Below are 23,042 nucleotides of genomic sequence, written 5' to 3'. Positions count from 1 at the left end.
ATCTAACCCCGTGCTGTACCTGTCCTGGGAATGTTTGATGAGGACAGTGTAGAGGGAGCTTTACTCTGTATCTAACCCCGTGCTGTACCTGTCCTGGGAGTGTTTGATGGGGACAGTGTAGAGGGAGCTTTGCTCTGTATCTAACCCCATGCTGTATCTGTCCTGGGAGTGTTTGATGGGGACAGTGTAGAGAGAGCTTTACTCTGTATCTAATCCCGTGCTGTACCTGTCCTGGGAGTGTTTGATGGGGACAGTGCAGAGGGAGCTTTACTCTGTATCTAACCCCGTGCTGTACCTGTCCTGGGAATGTTTGATGAGGACAGTGTAGAGGGAGCTTTACTCTGTATCTAACCCCATGCTGTACCTGTCCTGGGAGTGTTTGATGGGGACAGTGTAGAGGGAGCTTTGCTCTGTATCTAACCCCATGCTGTATCTGTCCTGGGAGTGTTTGATGGGGACAGTGCAGAGGGAGCTTTACTCTGTATCTAACCCCGTGCTGTACCTGTCCTGGGAGTGTTTGATGGGGACAGTGCAGAGGGAGCTTTACTCTGTATCTAACCCCGTGCTGTACCTGTCCTGGGAGTGTTTGATGGGGACAGTGCAGAGGGAGCTTTACTCTGTATCTAACCCCGTGCTGTATCTGTCCTGGGAGTGTTTGATGGGGACAGTTCAGAGGGAGCTTTACTCTGTATCTAACCCCGTGCTGTACCTGTCCTGGGAGTGTTTGATGGTGACAATGTAGAGGGAGCTTTACTCCGTATCTAACCCCGTGCTGTACCTGTCCTGGGAGTGTTTGATGGGGACAGTGTAGAGGGAGCTTTACTCTGTATCTAACCCCGTGCTGCACCTATCCTGGGAGTGTTTGATGGGGACAGTGTAGAGAGAGCTTTACTCTGTATCTAATCCCGTGCTGTACCTGTCCTGGGAGTGTTTGATGGGGACAGTGCAGAGGGAGCTTTACTCTGTATCTAACCCCGTGCTGTACCTGTCCTGGGAATGTTTGATGAGGACAGTGTAGAGGGAGCTTTACTCTGTCACTAACCCCGTGCTGTACCTGCCCTGGGAGTGTTTGATGGGGACAGTGTAGAGGGAGCTTTACTCTGTATCTAACCCTGTGCTGTACCTGTCCTGGGAGTGTTTGATGGGGACAGTGTAGAGGGAGCTTTACTCTGTATCTAACCCCGTACTGTACCTGTCCTGAGAATGTTTTAATCCATTCCTTTTTCAAACGTAGCCATTATTAGTCTTGGTCACAGAATTATCATTGTGAATCAGATTTTCAGAAGGGGCTGAACACTGTGGGTGAGGATGACGGGGTGGGTAGCTGCCGTTATTGATAATGGAGCTGAGTAAATCCCTGATTAATGATCTATCAGTGTCCAATGTAAAGCATCCTTTACCTTCTTGGTTCAGGTCTCTCACGTCATCCGTTTGCGAAACCTCTCCGCCGCGTACCGTTCCCGTCTCCCCATCCCATCCGAGATCGGCTGGGTGGCTCCAGCCTGCGCTTCCCGCGGATTCGGAGGCAGGCGCCCACCCAGGCACGACAGCTGCGTTAGGGGATCTCGCCTTCCAACCACTCTGCTCCACAGGCCCCAAAGCCAGGCAGGGATCCGGTGCTGCGGCGGATGATCCCTCTGCCCTCTGCCCCCCGTCGTCGCCGTCGAGGATTACGCTTCGCGCGCCCGCTTCCCCTGGGGAAGCCGTTCTTCTCGCTGCCTCGTCCACGGGGATCTGAGCTCCTGCCTTCACGCACGCGGTAGATCCTGCGCTCTTGTCAGACTGCTGTCGGCCGACTTGTGTCCCTCGCAGCGAGGGGGCCGTCCGCACTCCTTCAAGGTAATCAGCCCCGAAGCCTTTGGATCCGGTTGTTGTAACCGGCCGTGTAACGGGCCCACCCGATTCAGCCAATGGCCGCTCGCTGTCCCATCGCCATTCAGCCCCTTCAACCAACGAACGCTCAGTCCCAGCTTGCGCTGTGTCCCGCCCAATCGGTTTTCCATCGGTCCCCTTTGGTACTACCTGGAACCGTTCAGCCTCCATCTCTGCCGCGATCTGTTCGGCCAGCGACCGTTTTGTCTCAGCTGTTGGTTTCTCCTCTCCGGCCAATGGCGCTGCAGTCCCTGTTGATGGCATGGCCTGATCAGCCAGCAGCAACTCCATTACACTTGCTGACAGCTCGTGCTCAGACAACGGCTGAAGAGTCCCAGAAATTGCTCTCTCCTGATCAGCCAACAACAGTTCAGTCCCTGTTGGTTTCTCCTGCTCAGCCAATGGCAGTTCTGTTCTAATTGTGGATCTATTATTCTCAGCCAATTGATGTTCAGTCTCAATTATGGATCGGTTCTGCCCAGTCAATGACAGTTCAGTATCAGCCTTCGGCCTAGCCAATGACGGTCCAACCTCAGTTGATTGCTTATGTTCAGCCGATGACAGGCGAGTCCCAATTATTGCCCTATTCATCTTGGCCAAGGACGGTTCAATACCAATTGATTCCCCCTGCTCATCCAATGGCAGTTCAGTCCTGGTTATGTCTCTATTCAGCTTGGCCAATGACGGTTCAGTCCCAGTTGATTCCCCCTGCTCAATCAATGGACGCTCAGTCCCAATTATGGGCCTCCTTTTCCCAGCCAATGATAGTTGAGTCCCAATTCTGGATCCATTCTTCTCAGCCAATGAAGGTGCAATCTCAATCATGGGCATATTCTGCCCAGCCAATGGCGGTTGAGTTCCAATTATGCATCCATTCTGCTCGGTCAATAATCGTTCAGGCCTAATCATGGATATATGCTGCTCAACCAATGGTATGGGAGTCCCAATGATGGATCTATTCTGCTCAGCCAATGACAGTTGGGACTCAATGATGGATCTATTCTGCTCAGCCAATGGCATGGGAGACCCAATGATGGATCTATTCTGCTCAGCCAATGGCAGGTGAGTCCCAATGATGGATCTATTCTGCTCATCCAATGGCATGGGAGCCCCAATGATGGATCTATTCTGCTCAGCCAATGGCATGGGAGCCCCAATGATGGACCTATTCTGCTCAGCCAATGGCAGATGAGTCCCAATGATGGATCTATTCTGCTCAGCCAATGGCATGGGAGCTCCAATGATGGATCTATTCTGCTCAGCCAATGGCAGATGTGTCCCAATGATGGATCTATTCTGCTCAGCCAATGGCAGGTGTATCCCAATGATGGATCTATTCTGCTCAGCCAATGGCGCCTCGGTACCGCCCTCCTCCTGCTCAGCCAATGGCAGGTGTGTCCCAATGATGGATCTATTCTGCTCAGCCAATGGCAGGTGTATCCCAATGATGGATCTATTCTGCTCAGCCAATGGCGCCTCGGTACCGCCCTCCTCCTGCTCAGCCAATGACGATTGATGGTGGCACGTGCAGCGGCCGCGTGCCCGGTCTTCGAGTGCGCCACGTGATCTTCCCGCCGCCGGCGGTTGATGGGCGGGTCTGGGAGGGGGCGTGGTCTTCTGCTGCTCCTCTTCCTCCTCGTGCTTTCGCCGTTCCCACAGCGAGGGGGCGCGGCCCCCACTGTCAACGTAGACCAGGTGGGCGCGGCAGGACATCCACTCGGCGGCCTCATCCAGGACATTCCCACCGCCTCCGCCTCCTCCGGGCCGCTCGGGGGCGCCTGCACACCTCTTCCTGCGCCGGCGCCGGAGGTGGAGCCAAGCCTTGTGCCGCGCCTGCGCACCCCTCCTCCGCCGTTGTTGGTGGTCGCGACGGCCGCTGGCGGCTGGCAGCGTGCTGGCGCGCAGGCGCGGTCGCCCGGCCGCGGCAGCGACGGGGGTCGACGCTCCCGCCGAAACTTCCAGAAGCTCGACGTACTCCCCTCCCCCGTCGTCTTCGTCGAGGTAGTGAAGGAGGGCGGCGATTCGATCCTCCTCCTCCTGCTGCTGCGGGCGGGTCGACTCCAGACCGTCGGCAGCGCGGTCGTCGTCATCTTCGTCTCCCGTTCTTTTACTCGACCAGGCGGCACCGGGGGCGTCCTCCTCTGGCTCAGCCGCCGCCCCGTCCCCCGACAGCCGGCCGCCGGCCGAGGCCAGCAGGCGCGGGAAGACCAGCTGGCGCCAGCGCATGCGCCGCAGCCGGCTGCCGGCCGAGGCCAGCAGGCAGTTGGCCAGGCTGCGCGTGCGCGGCCGCTCCCGCTGCCGGCCGCCGGCGGCCCCGCCCAGCAGGCGGTTGACGCCGTCCAGCCACTCGGCAGTGAAGAGGTGCGGGTAGGAGGACTCGGGCACCGTCAGCTCCCTCAGCACCCCGCCCTCCAAGTCGTCGCCATCGTCGTCCTCGCGGTACTTGAGCAGCAGGCGGGCCCCCCCGCTGCCGGCCCGGCGACGCCAGCGGCGCCAGCTGCAGGTAGAAGTCTTCCGGCCGCAGCGCCCTCCAGTCCAGCGCCGAGAACTGCAGCACCAGCTGCTCGCCCAGGCAGAGTGGCCAGCCCTGGTGCAGGAAGAGGCAACCATCATACGGAGCCTGGAGCGGGGGGAGGAGAGAGACAGAGAGAAGAGTTAGGGTAATGTCTCCAACAACAATTTAGCATTGAGGGAGAGACAGAGAGAAGGGGGTTCGAGGACAATGTTTACAACAATTTAGCATTGAGGGAGGGGGGTTCAAGGGCAATGACTCCAACAACAATTTAGCATTGAGGGAGGGGGGGGGTTCAAGGGCAATGACTTCAACAACAATTTAGCATTGAGGGAGGGGGGGGTTCAAGGGCAATGACTCCAACAACAATTTAGCATTGAGGGAGAGGGGGGTTCAAGGGCAATGACTCCAACAACAATTTAGCATTGAGGGAGAGAGAGAAGGGGGTTCGAGGACAATGTTTACAACAACAATTTAGCATTGCGGGGGGGGGGGGGGTGTTCAAGGGCAATGACTCCAACAACAATTTAGCATTGAGGGAGAGAGAGACGGGGTTCGAGGACAATGTTTACAACAACAATTTAGCATTGAGGGAGGGGGGCGGGGGTTCAAGGGCAATGACTCCAACAACAATTTAGCATTGAGGGGGTTCGAGGACAATATCAACTATAATAATTTGGCATTGAGGGAGAGAATCAGGGGGCAGAGGTGAGTGCAGTGACTATGACTAAGGAGACGGTTCTGGGGAAACTGACAGGTCTGAAGGTGGATAAATCACATGGACCGGATGGACTCCACCCCAGGGTTCTAAAAGCTCAGGAGGTTGTGGTGGCGTTGCTGGTGATCTTTCAGGAATCACTGGAGGCAGGAAGGGGCCCAGAGGACTGGACAGTGGCTAATGTGACACCAATGTTTAAGAAGGGAGGGAGGCAGAAGACGGGAAATTATAGGCCGGTTAGCCTGACTTCGGTCATTGGTAAGATTTTAGAGTCCGCTATTAAAGATGAGATCGCAAAGTACTTGGGAGTGCATGGTAAAATAGGACTGAGTCAGCTCGGGTTTGTCAAGGTGAGGTCTTGTCTGACAAATCTGTTAGAATTCTTTGAGGAGGTAACAAGGAAGTTAGACAAAGGAGAACCAGTGGATGTGATTTATTTAGATTTCCAGAAGGCCTTTGACAAGGTCTGTGCTGGCCTTGGAAAGGGTCCAGAGGAGGTTCACAAGAATGATCCCTGGAATGAAGAGCTTGTCGTATGAGGAACGGTTGAGGACTCTGGGCCTGTACTCGTTGGAGTTAAGAAGGATGAGGGGGTTTCTTATTGAAACTTGCAGGATACTGCGAGGCCTGGATAGAGTGGATGTGGCGAGGATGTTTCCACTTGTAGGAAAAACTAGAACCAGAGGGCATCATCTCAGACAAAAGGGACGATCCTTTAAAACAGAGATGAGGAGGAATTTCTTCAGCCAGAGGGTGGTGAATCTGTGGAACTCTTTGCCGCAGAAGGCTGTGGAGGCCAAATCACCCAGTGTCTTTAAGACAGAGATAGATAGGTTCTTGATTAATAAGGGGATCAAGGGTTATGGGGAGAAGGCAGGAGAATGGGGATGAGAAAAATATCAGCCATGATTGAATGGTGGAGCAGACGCGATGGGCTGAGTGGCCTAATTCTACTCCGATGTCTTATGGCAGAAGGACAATGCTCCACCCGGCCGCGCACATTTCAGGTTCACCCCGCCGGCGGGATGCTCCGTTATTCCAGCTGGTCAATGGGGTTTCCCATTGTGGGGAAGCCCCACGCCGTCGGGAAACCCCTGGGCGCCGGCAAAACGGAGCATCCCACCGGCGGAGAATCCCGCCAAATGTCTCCAACAACAATTTAGCACTGTGGTAGAGAATGTTCAAGGGCAATGTCTCCAACAACTATTTAGCATTGAGAGAGAGAATGTTCAAGGGCAATGTCTCCAACAACTATTTAGCATTGAGGGAGAGAATGTTCAAGGGCAATGTCTCCAACAACTATTTAGCATTGAGGGAGAGAATGGTCAAGGGCAATGTCTCCAACAACAATCTAGCATTGAGAGAGAGAATGGTCAAGGGCAATGTCTGCAACAACAATTACCATTGAGAGAGAGAGAATGTTCAAGGGCAATATCTCCAACAACTATTTAGCATTGAGGGAGAGAATGTTCAAGGGCAATGTCTACAACTACAATTTAGCATTGAGGGAGAGAATGTTCAAGGGCAATGTCTCCAACAACAATTTAGCATTGAGAGAGAGAATGGTCAAGGGCAATGTCTGCAAGTACAATTTGGCATTGAGAGAGAGAATGTTCAAGGGCAATGTCTCCAACAACTATTTAGCATTGAGAGAGAGAATGTTCAAGGGCAATGTCTCCAACAACTATTTAGCATTGAGGGAGAGAATGGTCAAGGGCAATGTCTGCAACTACAATTCAGCATTGAGGGAGAGAATGTTCAAGGGCAATGTCTCTAACAACTATTTAGCATTGAGGGAGAGAATGTTCAAGGGCAATGTCTACAACTACAATTTAGCATTGAGAGAGAGAATGGTCAAGGGCAATGTCTGCAACTACAATTTACCATTGAGAGAGAGAATGGTCAAGGGCAATGTCTCCAACAACAATTTAGCCTTGAGGGAGAGAGAGGGTTCAAGGGCAATGTCTCCATGATACCAATTTGGCATTAAGGGAGAGAGAGGGTTCAAGGACAGTGTCCACAACAACAATTAGCATTGAGGGAGAGGGTTCAGGACAATGTCTACAACAAAAACAACTTAGCATTGAAAGCGGGTTCGTTCCACTACAACAACAACATTTAGAGAGCATGTAAATGCTGTAGCCTAGCGATACCCCCTCTCCCCTGGAGCCTTTTCCAAACACATCGACATTTGATACCTGAGCCAAATAGGGAGATGTGGGGTCGGGCAAGTTCAGTCCAGTGCCCGTGACAACCGAGGTAACGGAGAAGTGCGAGAGGCGGAGGGGATTGCAGAGTTGCCAGCTGGAGGTTCTGTCATTCAAATCGGCGGGGCAAGGGATGGGTGATGGATTCAGGATTAGGGGAGCGCAGGGGTCAGGGAGGTCTGTGCGGCCTGGAGAGGAGGATCAGATCGCTTGGGTCCTTACAGGAAGGAGGCGTCATATCGAAGCCCAGAGTGGGAATTGAAGCACAAGAGGGTCGAGGGAGCAATGTCCACCATCACATGTTAACTTTTGTGCATCGGCTTTCTCCAGGCACGGGGATTCTGCATTTCTGGATTTGCACGGCGTATATTTGGGGCTGGAGGCACGTGTGCAGAGACCAGGTTGGGAGTCAGGCTGCATTGGCAGAAGAGTGCTGAGGAAAAAAACTAAATTGAGATCTGGGGAGTGGCTGCCAAAGATGTTGCTCATTGCCGGGACCGTCACACACGTGCGCCACAAATGGAGAATCCACCTGACATGTCAGCTCCCTGCAACTACGGCACAGGGGAATCCCCCGGGGCACAGGGGATTGCTCCCTGCTGCACAGAGCGGGGAGACAGGGGAATCCCCCGGGGCACAGGGGATTGCTCCCTGCTGCACAGAGTGGGGACACAGGGGAATCCCCCCCGGGACACGGGATTGCTCCCTGCTACACAGAGCGGGGAGACAGGGGAATCCCCCCCGGGACACGGGATTGCTCCCTGCTACACAGAGCAGGGAGACAGGGGAATCCCCCCGGGACACGGGATTGCTCCCTGCTGCACTGAGCGGGGATACAGGGGAATCCCCCTGGACACAGGGGATTGCTCCCTGCTACACTGAGCGGGGATACAGGGGAATCCCCCGGGACACAGGGGATTGCTCCCTGCTACACAGAGCGGGGAGACAGGGGAATCCCCGGGACACAGGGGATTGCTCCCTGCTACACAGAGCGGGGACACAGGGGAATTCCCAGGACACAGGGGATTGCTCCCTGCTGCACTGAGCAGGGACACAGTGGATTGCTCCCTGCTGCACTGAGCGGGGACACAGGGGAATCCCCCGGGACACGGGATTACTCCCTGCAACTACGGCACAGGGGAATCCCCCCTGGGACACGGGATTGCTCCCTGCTACACAGAGCGAAGACACAGGGGAATTCCCGGGACACAGGGGATTGCTTCCTGCTGCATAGAGTGGGGAGACAGGGGAATCCCCCCCCGGGACACAGTGGATTGCTCCCTGCTGCACTGAGCGGGGACACAGGGGAATCCCCCGGGACACGGGATTACTCCCTGCAACTACGGCACAGGGGAATCCCCCCTGGGACACGGGATTGCTCCCTGCTACACAGAGCGAAGACACAGGGGAATTCCCGGGACACAGGGGATTGCTTCCTGCTGCATAGAGTGGGGAGACAGGGGAATCCCCCCCGGGACACAGGGGATTGCTCCCTGCTGCATAGAGCGAGGACACAGGGGAATTCCCGGGACACAGGGGATTGCTTCCTGCTGCATAGAGCGGGGACACAGGGGAATTCCCAGGACACAGGGGATTGCTCCCTGCTGCATAGAGCGGGGACACAGGGGAATTCCCGGGACACAGGGGATTGCTCCCTGCTGCACTGAGCGGGGACATGGGAATTCCCGGGGACACAGTGGATTGCTCCCTGTTGCATAGAGCGGGGACACAGGGGAATCCCCTGGGACACAGTGGATTGCTCCCTGCTGGATAGAGCGGGGACACATGGGAATTCCCGGGACACAGGGATTGCTCCCTGCTGCATAGAGTGGGAACACAGGGGAATCCCCGGGACACGGGGATTGCTCCCTGCTGCATAGAGCGGGGACACAGGGAAATCCCCCGGGACACAGTGGATTGCTCCCTGCAACTACGGCACAGGGGAATCCCCCGGGACACAGTGAATTGCTCCCTGCTGCACAGAGCGGGGACACAGGGGAATTCCGGGACACAGTGGATTGCTCCCTTCTGCATAGAGCGGGGACATAGGGGAATTCCCGGGGACACAGTGGATTGCTCCCTGCTGCATCGAGCAGGGACACTGGGGAATTCCCGGGGACACAGTCAATTGCTCCACGCTGGTGAGATGGGGCACAGGGGAAACCCCGAAACAGTTGTCAGGTCAGTGACGCTGAAGTGAGCCTTTCTGCTCCCTGTTGCCAAGAGTTGGGGCAAAGGAAAGCCAGCAAGCAAGGCTTGGCACGGCTAAAGAGCTGGAATACTGCCAGTCAGCCAGACCTGGTCATTCCTCAGCCATTTACCTGCTAGAAACCTTCAGGCCTGTGTCCCTCATACTTGTGGAAACAACAGCTGTGGTCCAGTGGGGGACTGGGGTTCCAACCAGGCTGAGAGGAAGGGGTGGATTCTGAGGGTTTTACTGTGAACTCGGTGTCAAAGGTGAACTTGAAATGCAGCAGAAACATGAAATGAAAATGGCTTATTGTCACGAGTAGGCTTCAATTAAGTTACTGTGAAAAGCCCCTAGTTCCCACATTCCGGCGCCTGTCCGGGGAGGCTGGCACGGGAATCGAACCGTGCTGCTGGCCTGCTTGGTCTGCTTTAAAAGCCAGCGATTTAGCTCAGTGAGCTAAACCAGCCCCTGGTGAACCGAGAGCCAAAGGCTAGGCAGGTGCTGTTGCGACTTGTTCCCCGCCCCTCACCCAGAGGGGTGAACAGAGGAGGAGGTTGGGCTGGTTTCGCACACTGGGCTAAATCGCTGGTTTTTAAAGCCGACCCGGGCAGGCCAGCGACGCGGGTTCAATTCCCGTACCAGCCTCCCCGAACAGGCGCCGGAATGTGGCGACTAGGGGCTTTTCACAGTAACTTCATCTGAAGCCTACTCGTGACAATAAGCGATTTTCATTTCATTTCAGGTTATATGGGGGTGGGGGGAGAAGGAAATCGCCTTTCCTGTGACCGGTACAGTGGAACCACCCAAGACTGCACAGTGGAGGGGAATGAACCCAAATACAGCTGGGGAGGTCGGTCAACTCCGAGGAGGAAAGGCAGGGTGAGTTACCTGTCCCTCAGTGATCCCTCTATCTCACTCTGTACTGAGATGCAAGTGTCAACCTGCAATCATGGCCCAGAACAGCAGATACACAGTCAGTTGTATTTCTCAATATATGGCTTCAGGGTAGTTCCTGCTTCCACCCTCTCATATCACACACTCAAGCAGAATTCCCCAAATCGAATAAACACCGGATTTTATTGGGGGGGGGGGGGGGGGGGGGGGGTAGCAGTCAAGGATGAATGGATTGTGGAAACCTCTTCTCGCTGCTCATTAACCTTCGCCCCCATTCCCAAATCCAGCCCAGTGACCCCTTCCTCCTAAAGAGCGCCGCCGCCACCCCCCCCCCCCCCCCCCACCCCAGTTAGGCTGCAGCTCTCTCCCGCTAGCACTCACACAGGCCTGCTGCTGGATCGTCTCCAGGATGTGCTTGGCGGGGATGAAGAAGTCGATGACATAGCGCAGAGCGTCGTGGTGGAAGGTCTTCTCCAAGACGTCAAACACCTGGCCGAGGAGGGTGGCGGCGGTGTCCTCGAAGGGCGGGTAGAGGGCGGCGAGCGATCTCTGGATGCAGCTGTCCACCGCTTCAGACTCCTGCGGAGGAGGAGGCGGCCGGGGGGGGAGAAAGAAAAGGGACAAAAGAGACATTATTAGGAAGCGGCTGGAACAACCGCGGCCTGACGTCATTCACAGAACAGCCCTCTTCCCCGTCTGACGGGCACTGCGGGGGGGGGGGGGGGGGGGGGGGGGGTATAGTAAACCCCCTGTACCACTTTTTAATTTAAAATTTGACCAATTTCCATTGAGATGTATCTCGTTGCAATGACCCTTTTTAGGGGGGGCTTTCACCTCATTCGACTTGTCCACTGTTTAATTTGACAATTTGTGAACTTTTCTTAAACTTTAGAGTACCCAATTCATTTCTTCCAATCAAGGGGCAATTTAGCGTGGCCAATCCACCAACCCTGCAAATCTTTGGGTTGTGGGGGCGAAACCCACGCAGACACGGGGGAGAATGTGCAAACTCCACACGGACAGTGACCCAGAGCCGGGATCAAACCCTCGGCGCCGTGACGCAGCAGGGCTAACCCACTGCGCCACCGTGCCGCCCCTGAATCTGTTGCTTCTAGTCCGTCAATTTCACCCTGAGGTTTCATTGGTTTATTCGAAAGCAGCACAGGGCAGCCCCGACCTCCTGCTGTGCGCCTTTCGGTCCCACCGACAGCAGAGAGAGTCAGGAACTGGGTGCATAGTGGACTTGGGTGGTGACAGTGCAACACAGAAAGAGAGTGTGTCATGGCCAGTGTCTGACACAGAGAGAGAGTGAGCGAGAGGCAGGCAGGGAAAGTCCATGAGAGTGAGCGGCGGGTAGGTGGGACAATGCCCCCGAGGATGGGCAGCGGGGCAGGCGGGAAGTGTTCCCGAGGGCAGCATGGCAGGTGAACAGTTGGAGAATATGCCGGAGAGAGTTATACAAACAGAAAATGCTGTGAAAACCCAGCAGGTGGTATGTGTGGAGAGGAAAACGAGATACCGGTTCGAGTCTGTCTTGTTATGCACTTGGCGTAGCATAAGCGGCTCCCTTGATCTGACAAAGGAAGGTTCAGACGTCGAGATAACGTCAACACGTTTATTGAACTATTTACAATTCCCCTACTCGGGTTCGCCGCTACTGTTAATCCTTCTATAGCTACTCAGACTGACGAACCAATCTGCTACAATCCACATGGTGGGTGTGATGTTCAATCAACCCTGTGTCTGTACTCACTGACTGTCTCCACTGGAAAGAGGAAGATCATGTGTGCTGTGTCCTTTATATATGGGTTGGTGTAATGCCCCCCCTGTGGTAGTGTCACCTCTGTGTGTATCGTGAATGCCCATTGGTCGTGTCCTATCTAACTGACCTATTGGTTGAATATCTGTGTGTCATGTCTCTGGTGCTCCCTCTAGTGTCTAGCTAGTCTATGTGTACTTACATTAACCCCTTATGTATCTACAGTGATGCCTATCACCAGAGTCCAATATGGTTCTTCAGAGGAAGAGAGATTTATGTTGATGATCGGTACCTTATGGCAGGGATTTACCTGAGCCCGGTGCAGTCAAGGGCTGTTCCTACAGTCGCCAAGCATGTCATGTTTGGAAACCGAGGGCAGCGCGGTGGCGCAGTGGGTTAGCCCTGCTGCCTCACGGCGCCGAGGTCCCAGGTTCGAACCCCGGCTCTGGGTCACTGTCCGTACGGAGTTTGTACATTCTCCCCCGTGTTTGCGTGGGTTTCGCCCCCACAACCCACAAAGATGTGCTGGCTAGGCAGATTGGCCACGCTAAATTAATGGGAAAAAAATGAATTTGGTACGCTAAATTTTTTTTTTTTTTTAAAGAATGTTTGGAAACCAGGGTCTGGGGTGGTTGGCCATGGTGGAGTTTTTGTTTGGGGGGGGGGGGGAACAAGCAGTGCAGTTGGGCGGGGTGGGAAGAGAGGAGTTGGCGTTGGTCAGGGTTTGGCGGTCAGTAGGTGGAGGCTGGCGAGTGGAGAAGGGAATCTCGGTGGGGTAATGTCCTGTGGCCGTGTGGCTAGGCAGGCCTGGGACGCAAAAGAAGTAGGCCGGCTCTCCAGCACTGAAGGGCCGCTGCGCTGCCAGTGCCGCCTTTCAGAGACAACCTGGAACCGTGGCCCCACCTGCCTGTTTGTGTCAGTGTAAAAGATCCCATGGAACTACAAGTCGAGCATCTTTTGTCTGGAAACTGAGCCGATCCAAAAACCCAGGCCGGGATTCTCCCCTACCCGGCGGGGGGCCCCGGCGTGCCGGAGTGGCGAGAACCACTCCGGCGTCGGGCCTCCCTAATGGTGCGGAATTCTCCACACCTTTAGGGGCTAGGCCCGCGCCGGAGCGGTTGCCGCCCCGCCAGCCGGTGCGAACGGCTGGCCGAAAGGCCTTCGCCGGCCGGCTGTGAGTCCGCGCATGCGCCGGAGCGTCATTGGCCGCTGACGTCACCCTGGCGCGTGCGCAGTGGAGGGGGTCTCTTCCGCCTCCGCCATGGTGCAGGCCGTTGCGGCGGCGGAAGAAAAAGAGTGCCCCCGATCGCGGTCCAGGCCACCGTCTGGGCACCCCCCAGGGTCAGATCCCCCCCCCCCGGCCAGGACCTCGGGGCCCGCTCGTGCTGCCTGCTCCCGCCGGCACCAGAGGTGGTTTAATCCACGCCGGCGGGAAAGGCCTGTCAGGGGCGAGACTTCGGCCCATCCCGGGCCGGAGAATCGCCGCGGAGGGCTCGCCGACTGGCGCGGTGCGATTCCCACCCCCGCCGATTCCCCGGTGGCGGAGAATTCCAACCACGGCGGGGGCGGGATTTACACCGGCCCCGGGCGGACATTAATAAAGCAACGTAATATATTACTGGGGAGTAAACGTCAACAGGTACGAAACACGGACGAGGAGTAGGCAACCTTCCTATCTGCTCCGATATTTAATAAGATCACGACTGATATAATTGTAACCTCAAATCTGCATCCCACCCCCCGATAACCTTTCACCTCCCCCCCCCCCCTTGTTAATGACGAATCTACCCAACTCTGCCTTAAAAACATTCAAAGACTCTGCTTCCACCGCCTTTTGAGGAACAATTCCAGAGACTCGCCACCCTCTGAGTGGAAAGGTCTCTCCTCAACTCTGTTTTAAACGGACAACTTCTTATTTGTAAACGTTGCTCGCCCCCTCACCGCCCCAGTATTGTACAGAATGCTCCAGGTGCGTTCTGTGCAATGCGCTGTGCCACTCTGACACCTCCATGTCTACGTATTCCATTCCCCTCGCAATCAATTCTGTTAGCGCATCTCTAATTACCTTTGCTGTAACTGAGCGCTAATGTTTTGCGATTAGGGTGTGAGAGAGTTGGCAAGTGGAGAAGTAACCTCCTGCGGTTTATTTGCAGGTGTTAGGTGGGCTCGGCCTTAGTCTATTTTAATGCAAAATATCTGAAAATCAGAAACGCAACGGGCCCCAAAGGGTTTGGGATAAAGGATATTCGACCTGGAGTTCGAGTAAAGGCAAGGTGGGAGCCACCTACACCCCCCACCCCCGGTGCCCTGGCCAATAATATTTAGCCCTCAACAAACATGAAAGGCGGACCGTCTGGCCATATCGCTTTGCTGTTTGTGGGGCCTCACTGCTTGCCTCTTGGCCGCCACGTTTCCTACTCCCCAACGAGAGTTGCTTCGTTGGCAGCAAGGCGCTCCGAGAGACATGCAGCGGGCACGGGAAGGCCCTGGAGGAAGGCTTCTTTCCTTCCTCTCCATCGTGGTTGCGGCAGAGCGCAGGATTGAACGGGGAGGACCCCCCAGAGATGGGGAGCACACATTGGAAGAGGAGGAGGCTGAACCTACTCTTGGGGAGGGTGGAAGGCGGGGGGGGAGGGGGGAGTTGATGCTGGATTTCACACAGCTCCCTGCTTTTAAAACTTGCCAGAGGAGAGCATGTCTATTTTTTTGTACGAGCTCGGAAGCCCCCCTCAATCGCCCCGCCCCTGTTTTATAGGCAGGAATTCCTGGCTTGAATAAGAGTTCCTGGTGCCTCTTTGATTGGGGAGCGAGCCAGGGAGTGCGTGGATCATTTCTGTCACAAAGGAGCGTTGGATGTGCAGTGAAGGGAGATCTGGACGCGGAGTGTGACCGGCGAAAGAGGGAGATGGGCTCCAGCCCTCGAGACAGACGAACAGCCGGTCCCTGATTAACCTCCAAAGGTGCCAGGCATATGAACCAAGAGCAGAAATGTGGGCCATTCAGCCCCTCAAGGCTGATCCGCCAATTTAATAAGATCACGGCTGATCTGATTGTGACCCCCAACCCCCTGGATCACCTTTCACCCCCTTGTTAATCAAGGATTTAGCTGTGCCTTAAAAATATTCTGCTTCCACTGCCTTTTGAGGAAGAGAGTCCCAGAGAATCACCGCCCTCTGCAGTGAACAAATTCTCATCCCTGTCTAAAATGGGCTATCCCTTATTTTTAAAAAGTAATCCCCAAGTTCTAGATTCTCCCTCAAGAGGAAACACCCTCTCCACATCCACCCTGTCAAGACCCCCCTCAGGATGTTAAAGGCTTTGATCAAGTCGCCTCTCACTCCTCCCAACTCCAGCGGATACAAGCCCAGCCCCGTCCCAACCTTTCCTCATAAGACAACCCGCTCATTCCAGATATTGAGTTTGGTAAACCTTCTCGGAACTGCTTCCCACATAATCGCATCATTCCTTAAATAGGGAGCGCCTGGACTCGTCCAGCTCCTTTACCGCGCGGTTTAAAACTTGGGGAGTCATTCCACGGGAGCATGACCGAAAATTGATGGGAACGAGGGGATTAGGACGGGTGAGTGAGCGCTCGGTTCAAAGCGAGTCGCTTTCAATTTGTGCCCCGGGAGGTGGCGGGAAAAGCAGAGAGAGAGAGAGAGAGAGGTTGAGGGAGGGAACTGTGAATGAAATGAAAATCGCTTATTGTCACGAGTAGGCTTCAAATGAAGTTACTGTGAAAAGCCCCTAGTCGCCACATTCCGGCGCCTGTTCAGGGAGGCTGGTACGGGAAGCTCTGAGCTGGCTGGATGCGGCTACAGCCGGCAGTGTTGAGGCAAGGCGACCCCGGGGGGGGGGGGGGGGGGGGGGGGGGTCTCTGAGTTTTAGGACGTGACTAAAAGGGCCTCTCAGAGCATTCAGCGTTTGGGGAGGGGGGGGGGGCGGCTCCTCAAACACCCGCTACAATTTATTAACGGCATCTGGATGCCAGGACAGGGCCGCATGTCCCATGTTTGCTGATACGGCAAGTACGCCGGGAGAAAGAGGCGCCGATAACCGCAGCGGACGGGCAAAACCGTGCGGCGGCGAATGGAGTTCAACGCAGGCGAAATGGAGGTCGTCCGCTTTGGTGCTTCAAGAAAGAGAGGCTGTTTGAAAATGGGAAAAGCTGGGAGCTGAGGCAGGAACCGAGAGACTTGGGCGTCTGCCTTCATCGACGGTTCAGATAATAACAATAACCTTTTATTGTCACAGGTATGGCGTTCACTGGGAAAAGCCCCTAGTCGCCACATTCCAGCGCCTGTTCGGGGAGGCTGGTACGGGAATTGAACCCGCGCTGCCGGCCTTGTTCTGCATCACAAGCCAGCTGGCTAGCCCACTGAGCTAAACCAGCCCTATGTAGACAACCACAGACACATAAAAGTGAAAGCTGATGCTGCTGCCCTTTATATTCGAAAGGCGAGAACAGTGCAGTAGAAGTCATCGTTGAGCTAAACTGATTATAGTCCTTCTGTGACTGGTGGGCACTGCTGGGGGTGCTGTGGTGTAATTTATTGACCCACCCCATAATCACATTCGAATTTGTTATTTTGTACGTTCCCTTTGTGAGATTTTGGGTGGAATTCTCCGCAAGGCCCGACACCGTCGTTGAAACCCGGAGAGGTGCACGGCGGCGTCGGAGGCCTCTCCTTGCCCCTATCCCCCCCCCCCCACCCCGGGGGGCTAGGAGGGCCGTGTCGTAAATTTCGGCCGCGGGGCCTTGTCGCTGGTGTCAAGGCCCGGCGCGCCGAGAATGACGCGGCCGGCGCGTCTAATGACGTCAGCCACGCATGCGCGGGTTGGCTGGGTCCATGACGGATGACGGCTCCAACCCACGCATGCGCAGTTGCCGTCTTCCCCTCCGCTGCCCCGCAAGACGTGGCGGCTTGATCTTGCGGGGCGGCGGAGGGGAAAGAGTGCGTCCCTTGGAGACGCCGACCCGACGATCGGTGGGCACCAATCGTGGGCCAGTCCCCTCCCGAGCACGGGCGTGGCGCCCACTCCCCTCCCCGCCCCCACAAGCCACAAAGCAGCTGCTGGCGCCATGTTCACGCTGGCAGCGACCAGGTGTGGTTGCCGCCGGCGTGAACCGGTCGGGAACGGCAGGCCGCTCGGCCCATCCGGGTCGGCGAATCGCGGGTCGCCGTGAAAAACGGCGGCCCGCGATTCTCCGAGCGGCGTGTCGCGTTCTGCGACACGCCATTTTGGGGGGGTGGGAGAGCGGCCCTCCCGCGATTCTCCCACCCGGCGTGGGAGCAGAGAATCGCGCCCTTTGTTCTTTGTTTGCTGCGGTGTCCCGTTTAAGGGGCTGATTTATTAACTTTGAGCCTTATTTTGTTGATTTAGTTGAATTGGTTGCTGCCTAATGTTAAGACTTACTGATATAGCTCTTCCATGACCAGTGGGGTCTTTTAGTAACCCACGTATTCCCGTTTTGAATTTAAATTTTATAACTTTGCTTTTTGAGTTTTTGTTCCTCGGTTGTCATGCTGCCCCCTTTTTTACAGGGTATCCGCTTTCACTGGTTTGCTTGACCGTTTGATAATTCGCCAATTTGTGAATTGATTTCATCAAAAGGGTATACTCCGGGGCACTGAGCCGTGGTGAGCCAAGGCTGCCTCTACACTGTCCCCAACACTACCAGGACAGGGACAGCACGGGGTTACATACAGAGTAAAGCTCCCTCTACACTGTCCCCATCAAACACTCCCAGGACAGGTACAGCACGGGGTTAGATACAGAGTAAAGCTCCCTCTACACTGTCCCCATCAAACACTCCCAGGACATGTACAGCACGGGGTTAGATACAGAGTAAAGCTCCCTCTACACTGTCCCCATCAAACACTCCCAGGAAAGGTACAGCACGGGGTTAGATACAGAGTAAAGCTCCCTCTACACTGTCCCCATCAAACACTCCCAGGACAGGTACAGCACGGGGTGAGATACAGAGTAAAACTCCCTCTACACTGTCCCCATCAAACACTCGCAGGACAGGTACAGCACGGTGTTAGATACAGAAGAAATATTCCTTTGTGAGGCTGAATAGAGAGTGTAATGAACTCCAATTGGCTTTATTGGTTGGCCAATTGGAGTATGAGCTCCCTCAATAATAGCTCATTGAGGGGGGCCATAAATCACCTGTGTAGGCTTTGTGAGCCAGTCTTAAATTGACTGGACTGCTAGCAGCACTGTTTGTAGCTGCTCCTGTAATATCGTTATTGTAAATAAATATTGGTGTGGTGACAGAACTCCTGCCTCCCGTGGATTACTACAGAGAGTTTTGTTTTTCTTTATACATTTGGAGTACCCAATTCTATTTTTCCAATTAAGGGGCAATTTAGCATGGCCAATATACCTAACCGGCATATCTTTGGGTTGTGGGGGTGAAACCCACAGACACGGGGGAGAATGTGTAAACACCACACGGACAGTGATCCAGAGATGGGATCGAACCTGGGATCTCGGTGCCGTGAGGCCACAGTGCTAACCACTGCGTCATCGTGCTGCCCTCTGAATAGAGAGTTGGGCATATAATTCCAGGGAGAGTGTGAGTGTTAGTTTGGGGAAGCAGATCATGCGGAGCCGTTTGTGTTTAATATAGGGTTATGGGAGGGGCAGCACGGTGGTGCACTAGTTAGCACTGCTGCCTCACGGCACCGAGTTCCCAGGTTCGATCCCGGCTCTGGGTCACTGTCCGTGTGGAGTTTGCACATTCTCCCCGTGTTTGCGTGGGTTTCACCCCCACAGCCCAAAGATGTCCAGCCAAGGTGAACTGGTCATGCTAAATTGCCCATTAATTGAAAAGTGGGATTGATACAGGGCTATGGGGAGGGAGCGGGGCAGTGGGATTAGTTTGGGATTGATGCAGAGCTATGGGGAGAGAGCGGGGCAGTGGGATTAGTTTAGGATTGATACAGGGATATGTGGAGAGAGCGGGGCAGTGGGATTAGTTTGGAATTGATACAGGGCTATGGGGAGAGAGTGGGGCAGTGGATTAGTTTGGGATTGATACAGGGCTATGGGGAGAGAGTGGGGCAGTGGGATTAGATTGGGATTGATACAGGGCTATGGGGAGAGAGCGGGGCAGTGGCCTTAGTTTGGGATTGATACAGGGCTATGGGGAGAGAGCGGGGCAGTGGGATTAGTTTGGGATTGATACAGGGCTATGGGGAGAGAGAGGGGCAGTTGGATTAGTTTGGGATTGATACAGGGATATGTGGAGAGAGCGGGGCAGTGGGATTAGTTTGAGATTGATACAGGGCTATGGGGAGAGAGTGGGGCAGTGGGATTAGTTTGGGATTGATACAGGGCTATGGGAGAGAGCCGGGCAGTGGGATAGTTTGGGATTGATACAGGGCTATGGAGAGAGAGGGGCAGTGGGATTAGTTTGGGATTGATACAGGGCTATGGGGAGAGAGCAGGGCAGTGGGATTAGTTTGGGATTGATACAGGTCTATGGGGAGGGAGTCGGGCAGTGGGATTAGTTTGGGATTGATACAGGGCTATGGGGAGAGAGTGGGGCAGTGGGATTAGTTTGGGATTGATACAGGGCTATGGGGAGGGAGTGGGGCAGTGGGATTAGTTTGGGATTGATACAGGGCTATGGGGAGGGAGTGGGGCAGTGGGATAATTTGGGATTGATACAGGGCTATGGGGAGAGAGCGGGCAGTGGGATAATTTGGGATTGATACAGGGCTATGGGGACAAAGCAGAGCAACGGGGATCAGTTTGACCAGAAGACATGGGAGCAGAATTAGACCACTTGGCCCATTGAGTTTGCTCCGCCATTCAATCATGATTGATATTTTTCTCATCCCCATTCTCCAGCCTTCTCCCCATAGCCCCTGATCCCTTATTAGTCAAGAACCTATCTATCTCTGTCTTATAGACACTCAGTGATTTGGCCTCCACAGCCTTCTACGGCAAAGAGTTCCACAGATTCACCACCATCTAGCTGAAGAAATTCCTCCTCATCTCTATTTTAAAGGATCGTCCCTTTAGTCTGAGATGGTGCCCTCTGGAAGTGGAGTGGAAACATCCTCTCCACGTCCACTCTATCCAGGCCACGCAGTATCTTGGAAGTTTCAATAAGATTCCCCCTCATCCTTCTAAACTCCAACAAGTACAGACCCAGAGTCCTCAACCGTTCCTCATACGACAAGCTCTTAATTCCAGGGATCGTTTTTGTGAACCTCCTCTGGACCCTTTCCGAGGTCAGCACTTCCTTCCTTAGATACGGGGCCCAAACCTGCTCATTATACTCCAAATGGGGTCTGAGCAGAGCCTGATACAGCCTCTGAAGTACATCCTGGTCTTTTATTCCAGCCCTCTCGACATGAATGCTAACACTGATTTTGCCTTTCTAACTGCCAACTGAATCTGCACGTTAACCTGAAGATAATCTTGAACAAAGACTCCCAAGTCCCTTTGTGCTTCTGATTTCCTCAGCATTTCACAGAAAATAGTCTGTGCCTCATTCCTCCTTCCAAAGTGCATAACCTCACACTTTTCCACATTGTATTCCATCTGCCACTTCTTTATCCACTCTCCTAGTCCTTCTGCAGCCCCTCTTGCTTCCTCAATACTATCTATCCGACATGTCTTTGTATCATCTGCAAACTTAGCAACAGTGCCTTCAGTTCCTTCTTCCAGATCATTAATGTATATTGTGAAAAGTTGTGGTCCCAGCACCGACCCCTGAGACACACCACTAGTCACCGACTGCCATCCTGAAAAAGACCCCTTTACCCCCACTCTCTGCCTTCTGCCAGTCAGCCAATTCTCTATCCATGCCAGTATCTTACCCTAAACACCATGGGCTCTTCACTTATTTAACAGTCTCCTGTGTGGCACCTTGTCAAAGGCCTTCTGGAAATCTAAATTAACCACGTCCACTGATTCTCCTTGGTCTAACTTCCTTGTTACCTCCTCACAGAACTCTGACAGATTTGTCAGACACGACCTCCTTTTGACAAAGCCGTGCTGACTCAGTACTATTTTACCGTGCACTTCCAAGTACTCCGCGATCTCATCTTTAATAATGCACTCTAAAATCTTTTTTTTTTAATTTAGAGTACCCGATTATTTTTTTTCCCAATTAAGGGGCAATTTAGTGTGGCCAATCCACCTACCCTGCACATCTTGGGGTTGTGGTGGCGAAACCCACGCAAACACGGGTAGAATGTGCAAACTCCACTGGGACAGTGACCCAGGGCAGGGATTCAAACACGGGTCCTCAGCGCTGCAGACCCAGTGCTATCCACTGTGCCACCTGCCTCCCTGACTCTAAAATCTTGTCAATGATCGAAGTCAAACAAACTAGCCTGTAATTTCCCATCTCCTGCCTCCCTCTATATGGAGAGAGCGGGGCAATGAAATTAGTTTGATATACAGCTATTGGGAGAGCAGGGCAGTGGGATTAGTTTGGGATTGATACAGGGTAATGGGGAGACAGCGGGGCAGTGGGATTAGTTTGGGATTGATACAGGGCTATGGGGAGAGAGCGGGGCAGTGGGATTAGTTTGGGATTGATACAGGGCTATGGGGAGAGAGTGGGGCAGTGGGATTAGTTTTTGATTGATACAGGGCTATGGGGAGAGAGCGGGGCAGTGGGATTAGTTTGGGATTGATACAGGGCTATGGGGAGAGAGTGGGGCAATGGGATTAGTTTGGGATTGATACAGGGCTATGGAGAGAGCGGGGCAGTGGGATTAGTTTGGGATTGATACAGGGCTATGGGGAGAGAGCGGGGCAGTGGGATTAGTTTTTGATTGATACAGGGCTATGGGGAAGAGCGGGGCAGTGGATTAGATTGGGATTGATACAGGGCTATGGGGAGAGAGCGGGGCAGTGGGATTAGATTGGGATTGATACAGGGCTATGGGGAGAGAGCGGGGCAGTGGGATTAGTTTGGGATTGATACAGGGCTATGGGGAGGGAGTGGGGCAGTGGGATTAGATTGGGATTGATACAGGGCTATGGGGAGGGAGTGGGGCAGTGGGATTAGTTTGGGATTGATACAGGGCTGTGGGGAGATAGCGGGGCAGTGGGATTAGTTTGGGATTGATACAGGGCTATGGGGAGAGAGCGGGGCAGTGGGATTAGTTTGGGATTGATACAGGGCTTTGGGGGAGAGAGCGGGGCAGTGGGATTAGTTTGGGATTGATACAGGGCTACAGGGAGAGAGCGGGGCTGTGGGATTAGTTTGGGATTGATACAGGGCTATGGGGAGAGAGCGGGGCAGTGGGATTAGTTTGGGATTGATACAGGGCTATGGGGAGAGAGCGGGGCAGTGGGGTTAGTTTGGGACTGATACAGGGCTATGGGGAGAGTGGGGCAGTGGGATTAGTTTGGGATTGATACAGGGCTATGGGGAGAGAGCGGGGCAGTGGGATTAGTTTGGGATTGATACAGGGCTATGGGGAGAGAGCGGGGTAGTGGGATTAGTTTGGGATTGATACAGGGCTATGGGGAGAGGGGTGCAGTGGGATTAGTTTGGGATTGATACAGGGCTATGGGGAGAGAGCGGGGCAGTGGGGTTAGTTTGGGATTGATACAGGGCTATGGGGAGACAGTGGGGCAGTGGGGTTAGTTTGGGATTGATACAGGGCTATGGGGAGAGAGCGGGGCAGTGGGATTAGTTTGGGATTGATACAGGGCTATGGGGAGAGTGTAGAGCAGTGGGATTAGTTTGGAATTGATCCAGGGCTATGGGGAGAGAATGGGGCAGTGGGGATTAGTTGGGGATTGATACAGGGCTATGGGGAGAGAGTGGGGCAGTGGGATTAGATTTGGGGATTGATACAGGGCTATGGGGAGAGAGTGGGAGCAGTGGATTAGTTTGTGATTGA

At 54.2% G+C, this 23,042-nt stretch overlaps 1 protein-coding gene across 1 annotated transcript in view; it reads right to left on the bottom strand.

Annotated features, from left to right (window-relative positions):
* Window positions 1–23,042, bottom strand: part of LOC119951619 — a 220,015-nt gene that overhangs the window by 101,035 nt on the left and 95,938 nt on the right. Inside the window, exons 5-7 of the mRNA XM_038774799.1 lie at window positions 10,776–10,973; window positions 9,665–9,771; window positions 1,401–4,459 (exon numbers count right to left, since the gene is read on the bottom strand). Coding sequence (XP_038630727.1) covers window positions 1,401–4,459; window positions 9,665–9,771; window positions 10,776–10,973 — 3,364 coding nt within the window. The remainder of the gene's footprint in view (window positions 1–1,400; window positions 4,460–9,664; window positions 9,772–10,775; window positions 10,974–23,042) is intronic.

Source organism: Scyliorhinus canicula, chromosome 17 (assembly GCF_902713615.1).
Source record: "Scyliorhinus canicula chromosome 17, sScyCan1.1, whole genome shotgun sequence".
Taxonomy (NCBI): Eukaryota; Metazoa; Chordata; class Chondrichthyes; order Carcharhiniformes; family Scyliorhinidae; genus Scyliorhinus; species Scyliorhinus canicula.
This window is presented reverse-complemented; position numbering and strand designations above follow the sequence as displayed.